The sequence below is a fragment of the Oncorhynchus gorbuscha genome, linkage group LG05 (genome assembly GCF_021184085.1).
Source record: "Oncorhynchus gorbuscha isolate QuinsamMale2020 ecotype Even-year linkage group LG05, OgorEven_v1.0, whole genome shotgun sequence".
In the NCBI taxonomy this organism is placed as follows: Eukaryota; Metazoa; Chordata; class Actinopteri; order Salmoniformes; family Salmonidae; genus Oncorhynchus; species Oncorhynchus gorbuscha.
The window spans coordinates 37,327,118-37,347,477 of record NC_060177.1 but is presented as its reverse complement, the minus strand read 5'-3'; the positions used below and the strand labels follow the sequence as shown (position 1 = coordinate 37,347,477).

Sequence of the window (20,360 nt, the reverse complement as noted above, 5' to 3'; positions counted from 1 at the left end):
TACTGCTAACCTACAAAGCATTACATGGGCTTGCTCCTACCTATCTCTCTGATTTGGTCCTGCCGTACATACCTACACGTACGCTGCGGTCACAAGACGCAGGCCTCCTAATTGTCCCTAGAATTTCTAAGCAAACAGCTGGAGGCAGGGCTTTCTCCTATAGAGCTCAATTTTTATGGAACGGTCTGCCTACCCATGTCAGAGACGCAAACTCGGTCTCAACCTTTAAGTCTTTACTGAAGACTCATCTCTTCAGTGGGTCATATGATTGAGTGTAGTCTGGCCCAGGAGTGTGAAGGTGAACGGAAAGGCTCTGGAGCAACGAACCGCCCTTGCTGTCTCTGCCTGGGCGGTTCCCCTCTTTCCACTGGGATTCTCTGCCTCTAACCCTATTACAGGGGCTGAGTCACTGGCTTACTGGGGCTCTCTCATGCCGTCCCTGGAAGGGGTGCATCACCTGAGTGGGTTGATTCACTGATGTGGTCATCCTGTCTGGGTTGGCGCCCCCCCTTGGGTTGTGCCATGGCGGAGATCTTTGTGGGCTATACTCAGCCTTGTCTCAGGATGGTAAGTTGGTGGTTGAAGATATCCCTCTAGTGGTGTGGGGCTGTGCTTTGGCAAAGTGGGTGGGCTTATATCCTTCCTGTTTGGCCCTGTCCGGGGGTGTCCTCGGATGGGGCCACAGTGTCTCCTGACCCCTCCTGTCTCAGCCTCCAGTATAAATGCTGCAGTAGTTTGTGTCGGGGGGCTAGTGTCAGTTTGTTATATCTGGTGTACTTCTCCTGTCCTATTCGGTGTCCTGTGTGAATCTAAGTGTGCATTCTCTAATTCTCTCCTTCTCTCTTTCTGTCTCTCTCTCGGAGGACCTGAGCCCTAGGACCATGCCCCAGCACTACCTGACATGATGACTCCTTGCTGTCCCCAGTTCACCTGGCCATGCTGCTGCTCCAGTTTCAACTGTTCTGCCTTATTATTATTCGACCATGCTGGTCATTTATGAACATTTGAACATCTTGGCCATGTTCTGTTATAATCTCCACCCAGCACAGCCAGAAGAGGACTGGCCACCCCTCATATGCTCTCTCTAATTCTCTCTTTCTTTCTCTCTCTCGGGGGACCTGAGCCCTAGGACCATGCCCCAGGACTACCTGACATGATGACTCCTTGCTGCTGCTCCAGTTTCAACTGTTCTGCCTTATTATTATTCGACCACGCTGGTCATTTATGAACATTTTAACATCTTGGCCATGTTCTGTTATAATCTCTACCCGGCACAGCCAGAAGAGGACTGGCCACCCCACATAGCCTGGTTCCTCTCTTGGTTTCTTCCTAGGTTTTGGCCTTTCTAGTGAGTTTTTCCTAGCCACCGTGCTTCTACACCTGCAGTGCTTGCAGTTTGGGGTTTTAGGCTGGGTTTCTGTACAGCACTTTGAGATATCAGCTGATGTACAAAGGGCTATATAAATCAATTGGATTTGATTTGATTTGAAGTTGTAGAAACATCAAGGATGATCAATGGAAACAGGATGCACCTGAGCTCAATTTCGAGTCTCATAGTAAAGGGTCTGAATACTTACGTGAATAAGGTATCTGTTTCTTATTTATTTATTTTTTAAATGTTTAAAAACCTGTTTTCTCTTTGGCATTATGGGGTATTGTGTGTAGATTGCTAAGGAATTTTTATTTTTTATTTAATCAATTTTAGAATAAGGCTGTAACGTAACAAAATGTGGAAAAAGTAATGATGCCTGAATACTTTCTGAAGGCACTATATATATATATTTGCTACTGCTCGACTAAAAAAATCTTGGTCGACCAACAGCCTATCGACCATACAACCGACCAGTTGACTAATTGTGGTCAGCCCTATCAAAATGAGACATTCTTTCAAATACCTACCCCTATTAAAACGCGCATCTTAACATGGACAGAGAGACACTTTCTCTCTCTCACACTCAGTAACCGGAAGGTTGCTGGATCGAGTCCCCGAGCTGACAAGGTAAAAAGATGTTGTTCTGCCCTTGTTAACCCACTGTTCCCCGGGTGCCAAAGAAGTGGATGTCGATTAAGGCAATCGCTGATTCAGAGGGGTTGGGTTAAATGACCAAAATACATTTCAGTTGAATACATTCAGTTGGACAACTGACTAGGTGTACCCCTTTCACTTTCATGGGTTGTAAATGTCACAACAAACCACAATAAACACAGAAATGAAAATACAATAGAACTAAGCCTTAGCCTGGGAAAAGAGTATGCTTGCCAAAGCCCTCTCCGAAAAGGAATCCTTATATAGTAGCCACAGCCATTACAACATCGCCATCCCTGCTAACGCTTTCATTGTCATTGCAACTTGAATCCTCTGTCTGGATTTTGTCCCCTAGATAACATAAATATCATTTTTATTTCTAGTAGCAATGCGATGAAGCAAGCTTGGTTCTCTTCCAGACACCAAACCTCAGCCCCTGGACCTTTAAAGTGAGAGCCAATGGCCTGTCTATAGGCCAGATGTTTTACAAAGACAGACCGCAAAGCCACATATGTAAAAAAATAACAAGAGTAATATCCATACCCATTCAATTGGACAAATGTCCTCTGAGACAGAGCTAAATTCGAAATGTCCTGCTTAAATAAGGCCCTGCACGTAGGCACAAGCATGTACCCGCTCAAGTCCACACGCACGTATGAGCAAACACACAAACACTCTACTGTGGTGAGCCAAGACATCAAAAGCAACTTTTACTTCTCACACTCACCCATACATACATACATACATACATACATACATACATACATACATACATACATACATACATACATACATACATACATACATACATGCATACATGCATGCATGCATGCATGCATGCATGCATGCATGCAAGCAAGCAAGCAAGCAAGCAAACACACACACACACACACACACACACACACACACACACACACACACACACACACACACACACACACACACACACACACACACACACACACACACACACACACACACACACACACACACACACACACACACACACACACACACACACCACCACCACCACCACCACCACCACCACCACCACCACCACCACAAGGATTATAACGTTATGCTGCCAAACACACAAACCAATAGAAGGAAACCCTAGGAGGGTCACTCACCATCTGAGAACGACTCTTAGGGCAGCCATTGATGTCCTCAATCTTCTCATTGGCTAAAGACACGAGAGCGAGACGGAGACAGAGGGTGACACAGAGAGAGGGACACAGAGTGAGAGTGAGAGAGAGAGAGAGAGAGAGAGAGAGAGAGAGAAAAAAAAAGGTGTTCTTAGTGATATCCCTGGTTCTTCTCCAGCATGTTCCTACTCAGTGCCAGAGAGAGTAAGTGAGGAGAGCAGGCCTGTGACTGGGTGGAGAGGGTCACTGCCCCCTCTTTCTTCTGAGAGATGAAACCCAATCTAGTTATAGCAAATGTGTGTGGGGCCGCTAGAGGCCAGGCAGAGTTGGCTGGGAGAAGGGATGTGTGTGGCTCCCCCCTCCCTTAGAGGTCCAGCCCACAGCAGCTGAGACAAGGTTGTCCTCTCTCTCTCACACAGCTGACAACTGTGCCAACACTACAGCCTGGTGGGGCCCACTGTGGATATCCGCCACCGGAACCTGACTACCACCTACTGTTGGTCCCATGTTTCATCAGCTGAAATAAAAGATCCCAGAAATGTTCCCATAAGCACAAAAAAAACATATTTCTCTCAAATTGTGTGCAACAAAATATGTTCACGTCAAGGTTAGTGACCATTTCTCCTTAGCGAAGATAATGCATCCACCTGACAGGTGTGACATATCAAGAAGCTGATTAAACAGCATGATCATTACACAGGTATCCCTTGTGCCCTGGGGACAATAAAAGGCCACTCTAAAATGTGCAGTTTTGTCACACAGCCCAATGCCACAGATGTCCCAGGTTTTGAGGGAGCGTGCAGTTGGCATGCGGACTGCAGGAATGTCCACCAGAGCTGTTCATTTTTGAATGTTCATTTCTTTACCATATGTCGTTTTAGATCATTTGGCGATACGTCCAACACCGGCCTCACAACCCAGAGCGGTTTCCTGATGCTGTTGTGAACAGAGGGCCCCATGGTGGCGGTGGAGTTATGGTATGGCCAGGCATGCGCTACGGACACACTTGCATTTCAGCGATGGCAATTAGAATGCACAGACATACCCTGACGGGATCCCGAGGCCCGTTTTATAAGTTATGTGTGACCAACAGATGCATATCCGTATTCCCAGTCATGTGAAATCCATAGACTGGGGCCTAAATGAATTGATTTCAATTGACTGATTTCCTCATATGAACTGTAACTCGGTCAAATCGTTGACATTTTTGCACGTTGCGTTTATCATTTTGTCCCGTATGTACTATGACTCTTCTGAACCCTGCCATTAATCTGTCATCCGGGCCTCCGCTGTTGTCTCCTACCAAAATAATGTGCTGCTCATCCCAGCCAGGTCCCTGACCCTGTGTCTCCCACCCCCTGCTTCACACCCACTGAGCTTCATGGGCAGATTTCAGTAGAAATTGGTGCAATATTTCTGGTGTCTGGTGTGATACCTCCCCCCCTGTCACATAACAGACCATCAAAGACGTATGCTTATGTCAGACGCACATCCGTGATGAAGCTCGCCATCCAGCGACTGCTGAGATTAAATCTGAGCATCGAAAGAGACAAAGAGAAAGAGAACAGAGGACTCGGTGTCTCCAAACCCACCCATCCTGCCATTGACGCAACAACAACAACAACAACAACAACAAATCCATCTTCCGCTCTAAAGACCCGTCAGCCTACTCTTGACTTTCAGAGAAGCATGATCAAAAATGATAAGGTCTTTCTTGTTCTCAACCCCAGGTTCCAGTCCGAATTCTATGAAGACTCTAGTCTACACAAATGTTCTACGACGTGGGGACCACGATGTGTTCTGCGCTAATTTATTCTTATTCCCAATTTCTGTGTGTGCTCTACATGAGTATTGTATGATGTTCTGCATGTGTTCTGCGATTTGAGGCAGTGTTCTGTATACAAAGAAATGTCATCTATATTCTCCGATGCAGTTCTACAGAACTCTGGGAAAGCAGAGGAGTGATAGGTCTTTGGTCAGTTGACGTGACAGTGCTGTAACCTCAGGGCACTGTCTCCCCCTTCCACCAGCCGTCCTCTTTAAAAGATGACAGGGCAGCTTGTGAAGTGGGGAAATTACAGGACTCTGACTTAAGGGGAGGGGGGCGCAAAATGTCATGACATTACAAAACTCTCCCTCAGTCAAACTTCTCTCTGACTGCACCATTGTCAAATATTTCAGGGGGCGCAACGAGGGATTTCCCCAACTCAGTTTTGGAGAAGAATAACTTGTTGATGATACTTTAATAACGTACGATGTTGAAAGTAATAACTTCGTCGCCAATAGCATTTAACATTATGGCGATTACTGTACACATACACATGAGTATACGTAGCGTTACAACTTCAAAGTATAAAAAATATAGTATCTGCATGAGAAGTCTAGTCCTGCAACTGAACCCATTCGCAGTAACGGTAATAATAAGGCTTCAAGAGAAGAGACGGTTGATTTTTTAAAAAAAAAGTGTACCCCTTACCGACAACCTGTATGATCTCCGCCAGCAGCACTCCGTCTGTGACGTCCGTCTGCAGGTCCTTGATAAGTCGCTTGTGTCCTGACTTGGCTAGGTAGTGGTTGGCCCAATCTGTATAGATCTGTTCGGGACACAAAAACACCAGCGTCCACGTATTAGACGCCCGGGGAACGAGTAATATCAAAAGCAAAACACAAGTCTTTGCGCCCCTGTTTTTTTTTATTTGTAAGAAGCCATGCGGGTGTTTCGAATCCCATCACACTTTTAAAAAGGACAAAAGGACTCGAATTAAAAGAAATTTACGAGTCAAATAAAATAACAACATGGTTGAAATAGGACCCGCGCAGCCCGTTTTCTTTTGTCGGGGCTCGGGGCTGGCATATATCCGCCTGGTATTCAAATTGGGACCATTGTCCTCCGGCAGCAGAGCGAGTGGACGGTTTCAATGAGGCGCTGACATCACGGGCTCGACGACAGAAAAGGCCCTTCAGAGTGCCCGAGGGAGGGGTACGGGGATTTGATTTAAGTGTCTGAATAATCGGAATAGTTTCGCTTGTAATTGGTTGTCGCAGACAACTCTCTCTCTCCCACTCTCCAAGGCTGCTTGCCTCTCCCGGGTTGAAGGCCGGTGAGGGATTTATTTTGATAAATAAAATAAAAACAAGCAAGAGCAGAGGGAGAGAAAGATGCAAATGATCAGAGAGAGAGAGAGAGATTTGAGATTACAAATGTCGGTAACAAACAAAAGCACTGAAATAAGGACACAGTGATGCTTAATTAGAAATAACGCCAATTAGGTAGGAGAGGGGATGCTGAACATATTCAGAAAATGACGCTAAAGAGCCGTTTCATGTGGAAAGTTGTTCAATATCTCAAAGCAAATCGTCAATAAAATTCTGGAGTAACCGAATTGAGTCTGACAAAAGTGTTTTGTCTGAGGCATCCTGGATGAATCTGAGCAATGTTTTGTTGCAGCCATCACTTCAGTATTTCAACCAGTTAAATTAAGCATCACACACGTGCACACACACACACAATATGACCCCAGTTCTCTGTGTTTTTAAAGGTAAAGAGACCTGGGACCAATTCAGTGTTACTCATCATATGAATCACTGCTCTGAATGCTTCATTTCAAACACACACACACACACACACACACACACACACACACACACACACACACACACACACACACACACACACACACACACACACACACACACACACACACACACACACACACACACACACACACACACACACACACACACACACACACACACACACACACACACACACACACACACACACACACACACACACACACACACAGAGAGAGAGAGAGAGAGAGAGAGAGAGAGAGATATATCATGGCTCAGACAGTGCTAAATGAACCTTTAAGCAAAGGATAACATTCTCTCAAAACACTGGGGGTTTTGCAGTAAGAAGAGGAATGTGGGAGTGCTTTGAAGCAGTTTTATGCAGCAGGTGTAAAGGGAGGAGGGGCAGTACGGTGGATCCAAACTATCCAGAGCCATACACAGGAGCTCATCTATGCTCATCATTATTACTGGAGATGAAACATATGCCTAGTTGGATGCTCCCCATCGGTATTGTAAAATCCATTGTTCGATCAATAGCCCTTGATTTGAAGGGGATATACTAAACACAAAATAAAGCTGGTAATATGCGTTCATTCTCCACGGGGATGAAATGATGTAACACACTGTATCTGGGGAATATCAAACCATCGAGCACAAGGTGTCGAAAAGACGTATTTTCAACCAAAATAATGTGTTTTCACGATTGACACCAATCAATGACTGACACCAAAGGGTTAAAGGATACAGTGGATCACTGGATTTCATGACTTATTGAACTGGAAGGACAATCACACACAATAACAACACATAGTGTAGGACTGAAGATCCAAACCCTGAGGGTATATGAAGAAGTATGGGGCACTGAGAATAGGGAACACAGAGGGAGGGAAAATGAACACACACACTAACCAGAACACACACACTAACCAGAACTAACCAGAACACACACACTAACCAGAACTAACCAGAACAGACACACTAACCAGAACACACACACTAACCAGAACTAACCAGAACAGACACACTAACCAGAACAAACCAGAACAGACACACTAACCAGAACAAACCAGAACACACACACTAACCAGAACAAACCAGAACACACACACTAACCAGAACTAACCAGAACAGACACACTAACCAGAACAAACCAGAACACACACACTAACCAGAACTAACCAGAACACACACACTAACCAGAACAAACCAGAACACACACACTAACCAGAACAAACCAGAACACACACACTAACCAGAACAAACCAGAACACACACACTAACCAGAACAAATCAGAACACACACACTAACCAGAACAAACCAGAACACACACACTAACCAGAACACACACACTAACCATAACTAACCAGAACACACACACTAACCAGAACAAACCAGAACACACACACTAACCAGAACAACCCAGAACAGACACACTAACCAGAACACACACACTAACCAGAACAAACCAGAACACACACACTAACCAGAACACACACACTAACCAGAACACACACACTAACCAGAACACACACACTAACCAGAACTAACCAGAACACACACACTAACCAGAACAAACCAGAACACACACACTAACCAGAACAACCCAGAACAGACACACTAACCAGAACACACACACTAACCAGAACAAACCAGAACACACACACTAACCAGAACACACACACTAACCAGAACACACACACTAACCAGAACAAACCAGAACACACACACTAACCAGAACACACACACTAACCAGAACTAACCAGAACAGACACACTAACCAGAACTAACCAGAACACACACTTTAACCAGAACAAACCAGAACACACACACTAACCAGAACAAACCAGAACACACACACTAACCAGAACTAACCAGAACACACACACTAACCAGAACAAACCAGAACACACACACTAAACAGAACAAACCAGAACAGACACACTAACCAGAACAAACCAGAACACACACACTAACCAGAACAAACCAGAACAGACACACTAACCAGAACTAACCAGAACACACACACTAACCAGAACAAACCAGAACAGACACACTAACCAGGACTAACCAGAACAGACACTCTAACCAGAACTAACCAGAACAGACACACTAACCCGAACTAACCAGAACAGACACTCTAACCAGAACTAACCAGAACAGACACTCTAACCAGAACTAACCAGAACAGACACTCTAACCAGAACAGACACACTAACCCGAACTAACCAGAACAGACACTCTAACCAGAACAGACACACTAACCCGAACTAACCAGAACAGACACACTAACCAGGACTAACCAGAACAGACACTCTAACCAGAACTAACCAGAACAGACACTCTAACCAGAACAGACACACTAACCCGAACTAACCAGAACAGACACACTAACCAGGACTAACCAGAACAGACACTCTAACCAGAACTAACCAGAACAGACACACTAACCCGAACTAACCAGAACAGACACTCTAACCAGAACTAACCAGAACAGACACTCTAACCAGAACTAACCAGAACAGACACTCTAACCAGAACTAACCAGAACAGACACACTAACCAGAACTAACCAGAACAGACACACTAACCAGAACAAACCAGAACAGACACACTAACCAGTGTCTGACCAGAACAGACACTCTAACCAGAACTAACTTCAGAACAGACACACTAACCCACCAACTAACCAGAACAGACACACTAACCAGAACTAACCAGAACAGACACACTAAAAAGGCCTGTCTGTGCTTTCCAACCCACTTACACTAATAACCTGTCAACTATTAGGGTTATTACCCTGTTAGCAAAGAAGCCTAAAACAGAACTTAACACACCAGAAGATGCCTTTGATCTGTGTCTGACTGTGCACTGTCAGCCACTCTGGGAAATCTCTACATCACAGGGAAAAGCCCCTTTCTTCCAGAACATATCTGATTAGTTCTAACCTCACCAACTATACGCACCAACCGTACTGACAGCATCACACCAACCATACTGACTGCATCGCACCAACCGTACTGACTGCATCACACCAACCATACTGACTGCATCGCACCAACCGTACTGACTGCATCCCACCAACCATACTGACTGCATTGCACCAACCGTACTGACAGCATCCCACCAACCGTACAGACAGCGTCCCACCAACCATACTGACTGCATCACACCAACTGTACTGACAGCATCCCAGCAACCGTACTGACAGCATCCCACCAACCGTACTGACTGCATCCCAGCAACCGTACTGACAGCATCCCAGCAACCGTACTGACAGCATCCCAGCATCCGTACTGACAGCATCCCAGCAACCGTACTGACAGCATCCCAGCAACCGTACTGACAGCATCCCAGCAACCGTACTGACAGCATCCCACCAACCGTACTGACAGCATCCCACCAACCGTACTGACTGCATCCCAGCAACCGTACTGACAGCATCCCAGCAACCGTACTGACAGCATCCCAGCAACCGTACTGACAGCATCCCAGCAACCGTACTGACAGCATCCCAGCAACCGTACTGACAGCATCCCAGCAACCGTACTGACAGCATCCCAGCAACCGTACTGACAGCATCCCAGCAACCGTACTGACAGCATCCCAGCAACCGTACTGACAGCATCCCACCAACCGTACTGACAGCATCCCACCAACCGTACTGACAGCATCCCACCAACCGTACTGACAGCATCCCACCAACCGTACTGACAGCATCCCACCAACCGTACTGACAGCATCCCACCAACCGTACTGACAGCATCCCACCAACCGTACTGACAGCATCCCAGCAACCGTACTGACAGCATCCCAGCAACCGTACTGACAGCATCCCACCAACCGTACTGACAGCATCCCACCAACCGTACTGACAGCATCCCACCAACCATACTGACAGCATCCCACCAACCATACTGACAGCATCCCACCAACCATACTGACAGCATCCCACCAACCATACTGTGTGTTCGTAATAGTATAATAACGTCAGCGGGGAAGACAGACCTAAAATGTCACATTGGGAAAAAGATGAGCGGATTTTCTATTTCATCAGTGTTGTGTTTGTTACTTGTTAATCAATGATTCTTTCAGGAGGGGAAATCCCACATCAGCATCATTCTCAAAAATTCACAGTAATCCCACCCTCTCATCCCAGGATTGGGGTTATTTTTTGGGAGCTGTAAATCGGTAAGAGGGACATTCCCTCCTCAAGGGAATGCAATATGACATTGAGCAGCTGGGATCTGATTCATACACAGTCTCTGACCACTCACTGTACCCTTTACAAGACCCCTGTGTGTGTGTGTGTGTGTGTGTGTGTGTGTGTGTGTGTGTGTGTGTGTGTGTGTGTGTGTGTGTGTGTGTGTGTGTGTGTGTGTGTGTGTGTGTGTGTGTGTGTGTGTGTGTGCGTGCAGTGTGTGTGTGTGTGTGCGTGTGTGCGCGGTCTAAAGGGTTAAAAACTCGGACCAGTAAACAAGCAACAACGTTCTATGAACACAAACAACTGTCTCTCTCCCACGCTCTCCGACCAGCCTCCAAACACCACCCAGGCCTGCCGACTCATCAATCCAGCATATGATGCCCCGCAGAGGGCATGACACACACAGGCCTCCCCCTACAGCGCTGGGTCATGGGCCGGGGAGGTAGAGAGAGAGGGAGAGGACAGGCAGCTCATCACACTGACATGCCCTTTACTTGTGTTGGTAGGCACTTTCGGGAAGAGAAGAGATGGTGATTGGAGTGGATGCTTTGATGTCAAAGGCATACTCTCACAGCTAGTCATTTCATACTGATTGAAGTAGGGGATGCTAAACAGGTGAGGGTGTGTGTGTGTACATGCATGTGTAAAGAGAATGGGATTCATTTACTCTTTCATCTTTCACTTTGTTTTCCATGCATCCTTTGACTTGTGTGCCACACACACACACACACACACACACACACACACACACACACACACACACACACACACACACACACACACACACACACACACACACACACACACACACACACACACACACACACACACACACACACACACACACACACACACACACACACACACACAGTCTTGTATAACTAACCTTGGACACACAATTCAGTCCCATTCAAAATCCCATTTTCCCATTACATTTACATTCACATTTACATTTAAGTCATTTAGCAGACGCTCTTATCCAGAGCGACTATTACCTAATTCTAACTCTAACCTTAATCCAAAAACATAACCTTAACCCTAGCTCCTAACCCTAACCCTAATCCTAACCTGAACCCTGAACCACGTAGAAATAGCGTTTGACTTTTGGTCCCCACAAGTATAGTTAAACACGAACCACGTGAAGACAACACCCGCATCTCGCCAGGAAGTTCAACTCCGTTCAATTTCCTAATGGCATAGCACTGGGCGCGGAAAATACAATTTCACTCATTTACTTTTGTGCTCCTGAAGCGAGGTTTCTACTCCTGGGTGCGTCAAAAGAACAACTGACAAAATGCTGTAACTTGTGTGATTTTTGCAAGTACAGTACACCAAGTTTTCTCAAACTTCTCTCCTGTGTGTTCTCCATATTGAGCCTCTGTGATGTGTTGGCATTCATGCATACTTCCCCCTCTCGCCCTTGTCCCAAATCGACTGCATTGCAGCTCATCTTTGCCAGAGGTATTGACATGTTGAAGTCACCAAGCTTTCTGTTTAAGCAACTAAGCGCACAGCTCGGTCACTCATTCAATACCCCACAAGACATACCACCATCGGTCTATTCAAGTCCAGAAAAATGTGAAAACGCACAGTGCTGCATAGAGCCATGACAACGCGGAACTCTATTCCACAGTGCTACATAGAGCCATGACAATGTGGAACTAACTATTCCACAGTGCTGCATAGAGCCATGACAACGCGGAACTCTATTCCACAGTGCTACATAGAGCCATGACAATGTGGAACTCTATTCCACAGTGCTACATAGAGCCATGACAATGTGGAACTCTATTCCACAGTGCTACATAGAGCCATGACAACGTGGAACTCTATTCCAGTGCTACATAGAGCCATGACAATGTGGAACTCTATTCCACAGTGCTACATAGAGCCATGACAACGTGGAACTCTATTCCACAGTGCTACATAGAGCCATGACAACGTGGAACTCTATTCCACAGTGCTACATAGAGCCATGACAACGTGGAACTCTATTCCACAGTGCTACATAGAGCCATGACAACGTGGAACTCTATTCCACAGTGCTACATAGAGCCATGACAACGTGGAACTCTATTCCACAGTGCTACATAGAGCCATGACAACGTGGAACTCTATTCCACAGTGCTACATAGAGCCATAACAACGTGGAACTCTATTCCACGGTGCTACATAGAGCCATGACAACGTGGAACTCTATTCCACAGTGCTACATAGAGCCATGACAACGTGGAACTCTATTCCACGTCATGTAACTCAGTCAAGCAGTAAAATCTGATTTGGGAGAGAAAAAAAAAATGGATAAAACTACACCTCATGGAACAGCGCGGACTGTGAAGAGACACACACACACATAATTCACATACACATGCTAACACACGCACATACATATACTGTTTATATATGTATGTGAAGAGGGCAAGACAATGCCTATTCCCCTCAGGAGACAAAGGAAAATGGCAAAGACTCAAGCCACCCTAGTCATAGACTGTTCTCTCTGCTACCACACTGCAAGCAGTACCGGAGCGCCAAGTCTCGGTCCAAAAGACTTCTTAACAGCTTCTACAGCCTTGCTACTGTTAGATTATTGTTGCTCTTGAATTATTTGTTATTTTGTTATTTTTCTATTTTGTTATTTTTGACTTCGGTTTATTTGAGTAATTATTTGAACACTATATTTTTCTTAAAACTGCATTGTTGGTTAAGGGCTTGTAAGTAAGCGTTTCACTGTTGTATTCGGTGCATGTGACAAATAAAAGTATTTTTTTGAAAACTTTTTACCCCTTTTTCTCCACAATTTCTTGATATCCAATTGGTAGTTACAGTCTTGTCCCATCAATGCAGCTCCCGTACGGACTCGGGAGAGGCGAAGGTCGAGAGCCACACGCCCGGTCAGCCACAAGTAGTCACTAGAATGCGATGGAACAAGGACATCCCAGCCGGCCAAACCCTCCTCTAACCCGGACGAGGCTGGGCCACTCGGGGGGCCCCACACATACATTTAAGTATTGTTATTTTGCTGTATTATTGATTTTGTATTGTAGATATGTTATGGTAGAGTAGTGTGTAATAACGTGTTCTGTTACGTAGTATTGTATTGTATGTAATTGTGATTGGACCCCAGGAAGAGTTGCTGTTGTCTTGGCAGCAGCTAATGGGGATCCGAAATAAAACACAAATACAAATACTGTACACACAGCATGCTACCTGCCCCTGTCCACCCTCTCCATAAATATACACAATTTCGTGCTCAGAGGGACCTGGCTCAACGCCAGACCAGCTATTTTGGGTTGACCCCTCTTCTTCACTTTCTATACCTCCGGTCCCCTCTCTTTTCCTTTCCCTCTGTTTATCAGTCCTCTCTCTCTCTCACTGGGATGTTAACATCAGTGCCTGGTCTCTCTCTTCTCTTTCTCCTTGTTCCTCTCATCTTCCCTGTTCCATTCGTCACTTCTTTCTTCCCCCTCCTTTCTCACTTTCCCCACTTTTCTAATACATTATCTATTTTTCATGTTTTTCCTCTTTTCTACGTTCCCCCGTGTCCCTTACTCCCAGATCGTAACCCTCTCTCAGCAAGCCACTCCAGGCCCTCACCGTTTTAAAGTGCTCACAGGAGAAGCGGCTGGGTCCCCTGACAGGCACACCGCCATCCAGGCCCCTCGGGTGGGGCAGAGGGGGACAGGGATAGGGAAAGAGGCTATATGTCCAGAAAGCTCCCCAAGAAGACAGGACTAGAGATGAGCGCTCGTTGTAGTGGCGCTCTGTCGGTGGTAAATATAGCCACGCCTGGCGACTCGCTACTTTCCTTCTCACGTCACTCTCTCTCTCTCTCTCTCTACGACCCGCTCTCTTTCTACGACCCGCTCTGTTGACCAACTTCCTGTTTTATACCTCTCTTATACCTCTCTTCGCTCTCCACCAACCTGCTCTCAGTCACCGGCGCAAACGCACTCAACTTTTAAACTCTTTCTCTCTCTCTCTCTCTCTCTCTCTCTCTCTCTCTCTCTCTCTCTCTCTCTCTATGACTCACTCAACCACTCAGCCGCCCTCTCTCATCCCCCCTCTTCCCAACCCATGACCCTCCCAACCCAGCTCAATAGTCTCCTCCCCTTCCCAAGGTGCGGCTAGGCTCGGACCCCCCCCAGACAGATAGTGTCAACAAGGTGAATGCCTACGTGTCAGAGGTCACAGAGTAACAGGCCAATACCTCTGACAGCCTTTTAACTCTCCTCGTATACCCGCCACACCTGGCACTGTTCATAGAGAACACACACAGGCACACACACTTGTTCAGGGGAGGTGTGACACATCTGAGAACCCGGAGACAGGTGGACAAAAGGGGAACGTCTACACTCATAACCCTGAGATTTCCCCATCTATCATCTCCAAGCTATGTGATGTCTTCTTCACAGAGAGAAGGTTCCCTGTCCTTAAACTACCACTACTTGCCTTTGGCAGTGAATCTGAAGAGTATGAATATGCGTGTTAGTGTTTTTCCATTGTAAAGGATCACATCAATGGCATAGTGTCCTGGACACACACACACACACACACACGCCTCCACTTCCCAGTCATAGCCTAACATGCTACCTCACCCCTCCATCACCCTCAAACCAATTCTGCCCTCTCAGAGTTCATACGGCTAGGGCTGGCGCTATAACATGTGGCGACACTTTCAGGCCAATGTCAGGGCAGGCACCAGATGTCTGATGGGAGAATGATGGATAACTATCCAACGCTACCCAATTCCCACCTGAAGGGGAGGACCCAGAAAAGGAGGAGGTGTAACCGCAGTGTTTAGGGTAAATCGCTTACCACTGTCACAGAGTGGCCCGTGGAAGTGTTATTTCACCCTAGTTACACACACACACGCTCACATACAGACACACACACACACAGACAAACACACACACACACACACACACACACACACACACACACACACACACACACACACACACACACACACACACACACACACACACACACACACACACACACACACACACACACACACACACACACACACAGGTCCTATTTTGAATGACGTCACCTCCACCCGAGACACACACGCTAGAAAGTACAATAAAAAATGTGAAAAAACGTTATTTGAGTGACAGGCCAGACCCTGAACCCAGAACTCTCATAGGTTTCAGCCAATCAGTGAGTACCTTAACAAACAGACGGCTTATGGTAAATCAGTATTCATCCGCTGCATGATGTGACAACAATTTGTACTGCAGGGAGAGGGGGGTTGGGGCTGTCTGTCTAACTGCTGCTGCTAACCATTCGATACCTGTCACAACTCATCGTAGGGAAGAAATGGGTAATGAAGACGAGAAAGGGCGGGGGAGAGAGAGAGAGACAGAAAGAGCGAGAAAGCGAGAATGTATTCAGCTTATAAAATAGGGTGATGGGGACGTCTTTCTACAAGCACAGTTGTCCAACTCTTTGAGGAACCAACCCCCCCCCCCCCACCACAGACCAGGGCAGAGATCTCGATCCCCTGGCCTCTGTAGTGTAGTGGTTTAGGGCTGAGGATGGCTTCTTACACTGCATGTTCTCTCTCTGCACTCTGTGGTGGACACACACACACACACACACACACACACACACACACACACACACACACACACACACACACACACACACACACACACACACACACACACACACACACACACACACACACACACACACACACACACACACACACACACACACACAGCTCTTTTAAGTGGTTTAAGCCCACAGCTTACAGTATAGCTACAGAACGATATCAGGCCCACCCTAAATGACCCTTGTCATGTCTGAGCTTGTACTCTGTAATATGAAAGAGCTGTGGTCAGCAACGCCTGGAAGCCAAAACGGATACCCCCCCCCCCTCCATCATTCCCCCTCTCATCTCATCTCCTTCTTTTCAAACCCCACCACAGGTTGAGATGGTGTACTTATTCTGCACTCTACTCTGATGGTAAACATATGGACCTAGTTATGAAGCAGGCAAATCTACAGGAAAGACTGAAGTTATTGATTATCTGATGGGGTGCGTGCAAGCGTGTGAGTGATTGTGTGTGCGTGCGTGCATGAGTGTGTGTTCAGGCTACACCTGTAGCTATTGTGCAGACCTATGGCAGCAGCACGGCTGTCAAGGCCAAGTGTGTTAGCGGCTAGTGCGGAACCCTCCCTCTTTGGCACAGAGTGCCATCTTAAACACATTAGCCCCTCCTCCTCCTCCACTCAAACCAATACAGACAGCTGTCTGATCTGAGCAACACAAACAATACACAGCTAATTAGCTTACACTTATCACACACTACACACACAGAGCGATGCATACATGGAAGCGTGCACACACACACACTGTCCACCTTGTCACTCTCGCTTTCTCTCGCACGCACGCACGCACGCACGCACGCACGCACGCACGCACACACACACACACACACACACACACACACACACACACACACACACACACACACACACACACACACACACACACACACACACACACACACACACACACACACACACACACACACACACACACACACACTTCTCAAAATCTCTACTACTCTATCCTTGAGAAAGAGAAAGCTTCCTTTCATCCCTAAAAGCATCCTCCCTCCTTTACCTCGCTCTACACCCCCCATAGTCTCTCATCCCCAGAATTTCAGTAAGATACTGCTTGTGTTCTGGTATAAATCTTCCATTGTGATTGATGTTGCATGGCCCATTTGTCCATAATAAGTTCAAAAAAGGTCATATCAGTCAATAATCAATAGTCCTTTATTAGGACGAAGTAGGTGTAGACATTGACTGCACATCATAAAAATAAAAGGTCATTTTAATTTCTGAAATACATAAACACACACACACAAACGTGCATATGCGCACACACGAGCATGCACGCACACTCACACATGTGAAAATATGCACACACACACAGAGAGAGAGAGAGAGAGAGAGAGAGAGAGAGAGAGAGAGAGAGAGAGAGAGAGAGAGAGAGAGAGAGAGAGAGAGAGAGAGAGAGAGAGAGAGAGAGAGAGAGAGAAACACACACACACACACACACAGACCTGACCCCTGTACCATGTGGGTCTTCTGTCAGTCATGCTGTGTGAAGGCAGTGGTATATAATTAAACCGTCTTATCATCTCTCCTCTCCAGGCTAGCAATAACCTGCCTGCTCCACCTATCACTGACTGATTTACCGACTGTCTGACTAGTCACTCGCTGAAGATGAGATAAGAACTAGGGATTAGTACGGAGAGGAAGGAGAAGGGAAGAGAGATCCTACTCCTCCTTTCAAGTCCGTTAACCTGGGAAGAGTCCGTGGGTAGCTCGTAACAGCAAAGGTAACTCAGATCTCCTCCTATACGGCATAAGGTGTCATGTCATTCAATGAATATAGAGATCTATTTCCCATCAGCTCACACCACATGACTTCTCTGTACCTGACTGATGCCGTGTCTATCAGTGGGCCCCAGATCCCGTTCACCACTATTAATACAGTCAGCGCTGTGTGACGCAAAAAAACCACAGAGAAGTAACGCAGTTAACCCTCCTGTCTGTCCGTGTGTGTGTCTGTCCGTCCGTCCATCTGTCTACGCGCCTGTCTTTCTACTTGCCTGTCTGCCCAGCCGGGCCCAGCCTGTCTCTCTGTTATGACTCTGTTAATTTCTAAGAATAATTCCCCCCCTCTCTCAGGGTCTCACGCTCAACACTCTTCAACCTCCGGTGGCTAATACCTTACTAAGCCCGTTTGGACTTTCCATACAGACAATGGAAGCATCGGTACAAGACAGCAACACTAGGCGAGGGTAAAACACACATGGCTTCAGCCTCCCCCCCCCCCCCCGAAAGACATCGATTAGCTCGTCTGTGTAACCTGACGCCGCAGTGAACGCTGTAGGCGAGGAGACGAGCGTTTCCAACCAGAAATGGACACAAGGTCAACATCATAGGGACAGAACTGTGCTGGGCTGTGGAATGACTGGAATCAAGTGGAGTGGAAAGAGGGGACCGTCGTTCAATGAGCTTGTCTTTTACAGCAATTGCAGTGTCCTTTTCTGGAGCTTTGAAATAGAAAGGAAGTGTTCTACTCGCAGAAAGGACACAACAAGAGGAGAGTGAGACATCTAGCCAGGTGGTGAGAGAATTGTACCGCATGCATACAGTGCAGTGAACAGTACCTCTGACAAATACAGTCGCAAGTGCAATCCTCTAAAGGAGATCTCCTTCTGACCCAAAAAACCTGTTCACAACTACTTCCTTTAAAAACCTCAAAAATAAGCCCGCCCAGATTGACCCCTGGGTTGACCTGGACGTATTTACCAGCTTCATGGTGACGTTGTTCTGCTCCCAGCGACACAGCAGCACATTCATCTTCCTCCTCGCTCTTCCTTCTCCTCCTCCCCCCCCTCACACACCTGTCTTAGGTAGGACTGGGCGGGCCAACGGCTAGCCAGGACCAGACAGAATCCATCAGAGCCAAAGGAAGAAACAGGACTGATAGATAGATGGGTATAGTAGAGAGGTAGAGAGAGATAGATCAAACGAGAGAAGGTTTTGAGAGAAGAAAGAAGAAAGGTGAGCGAGAGATCCCAGAAAGTTCCAGAGAAATATGTAAAGCGGTAGATCCACAAAATCCACTCGATATATATCCAGATAAAGAGCCTGCTCCTGCACCTATCTCTAGCCCAGCAGGTCTCACTGGGCCTGGGATCGGTGCTCACAGCCTCCCCCTTTCCCTCCTTTCTTTCCACCCCCTTCTGGGTCCGCAGCTGGAGGAGGGAAATAAATGCTTCAGTCAAGAGGAGGTCCACCACCGCTCCCGCTGTACCACTGCTCTGTCTGAGGGCTAGCCAAACCAAACACACATACACACACAGAGGGAGAAAAAGAAGAAGGACCAATGGAGGGAAACCCCCCCTTCTTCTCCGCCTCCCACTCCACCCCTCCTCCTCCACCTCCCGCATCCCTCCCCTAGACGCCCTCGGCAACGCTGGGCATTGTGCTATCGCTCTTCAATGGGCCATCCGTCATATGGGGAGGAGAGAGAGAAGAGAAAGGAGAGAAAAGAAGAGAAAAGGAGAGAGACCTCTTAACCTCCTACCCTCTGTGATGCCTCCACAAAAAAGGGTGGATTCTGGTGCATGATAATACTAGAAGGGGGTGAATAGTGGGTGAAGGAGGGTAGGTTAGAGGACAAACCACATTGGCCTCCTAACTTCCCCTCTCTGTTTTCTATGTGTTCTTTATTTAACCAGTCCTCCTTTTTTTAAAGAGAGGAAAGGTTTTATTATCCATATCCAAACACGGAACAGTCTGGTCTCTGATCACCATTCAACCACAGCTTACTGCTGTGCAGTGTGTGTGTGTGTGTGTGTGTGTGTGTGTGTGTGT

At 46.8% G+C, this 20,360-nt stretch overlaps 1 protein-coding gene across 4 annotated transcripts in view; it reads right to left on the bottom strand.

The window, feature by feature from the left end:
* nav2a (neuron navigator 2a) overlaps nt 1–20,360 on the bottom strand; it is a 146,237-nt gene that overhangs the window by 102,873 nt on the left and 23,004 nt on the right. For all 4 annotated transcript variants that reach the window (XM_046349803.1, XM_046349804.1, XM_046349805.1 and 1 more), the window contains exons 2-3: nt 5,648–5,765; nt 3,157–3,209 (exon numbers count right to left, since the gene is read on the bottom strand). In XM_046349803.1, coding sequence (XP_046205759.1) covers nt 3,157–3,209; nt 5,648–5,765 — 171 coding nt within the window. The remainder of the gene's footprint in view (nt 1–3,156; nt 3,210–5,647; nt 5,766–20,360) is intronic.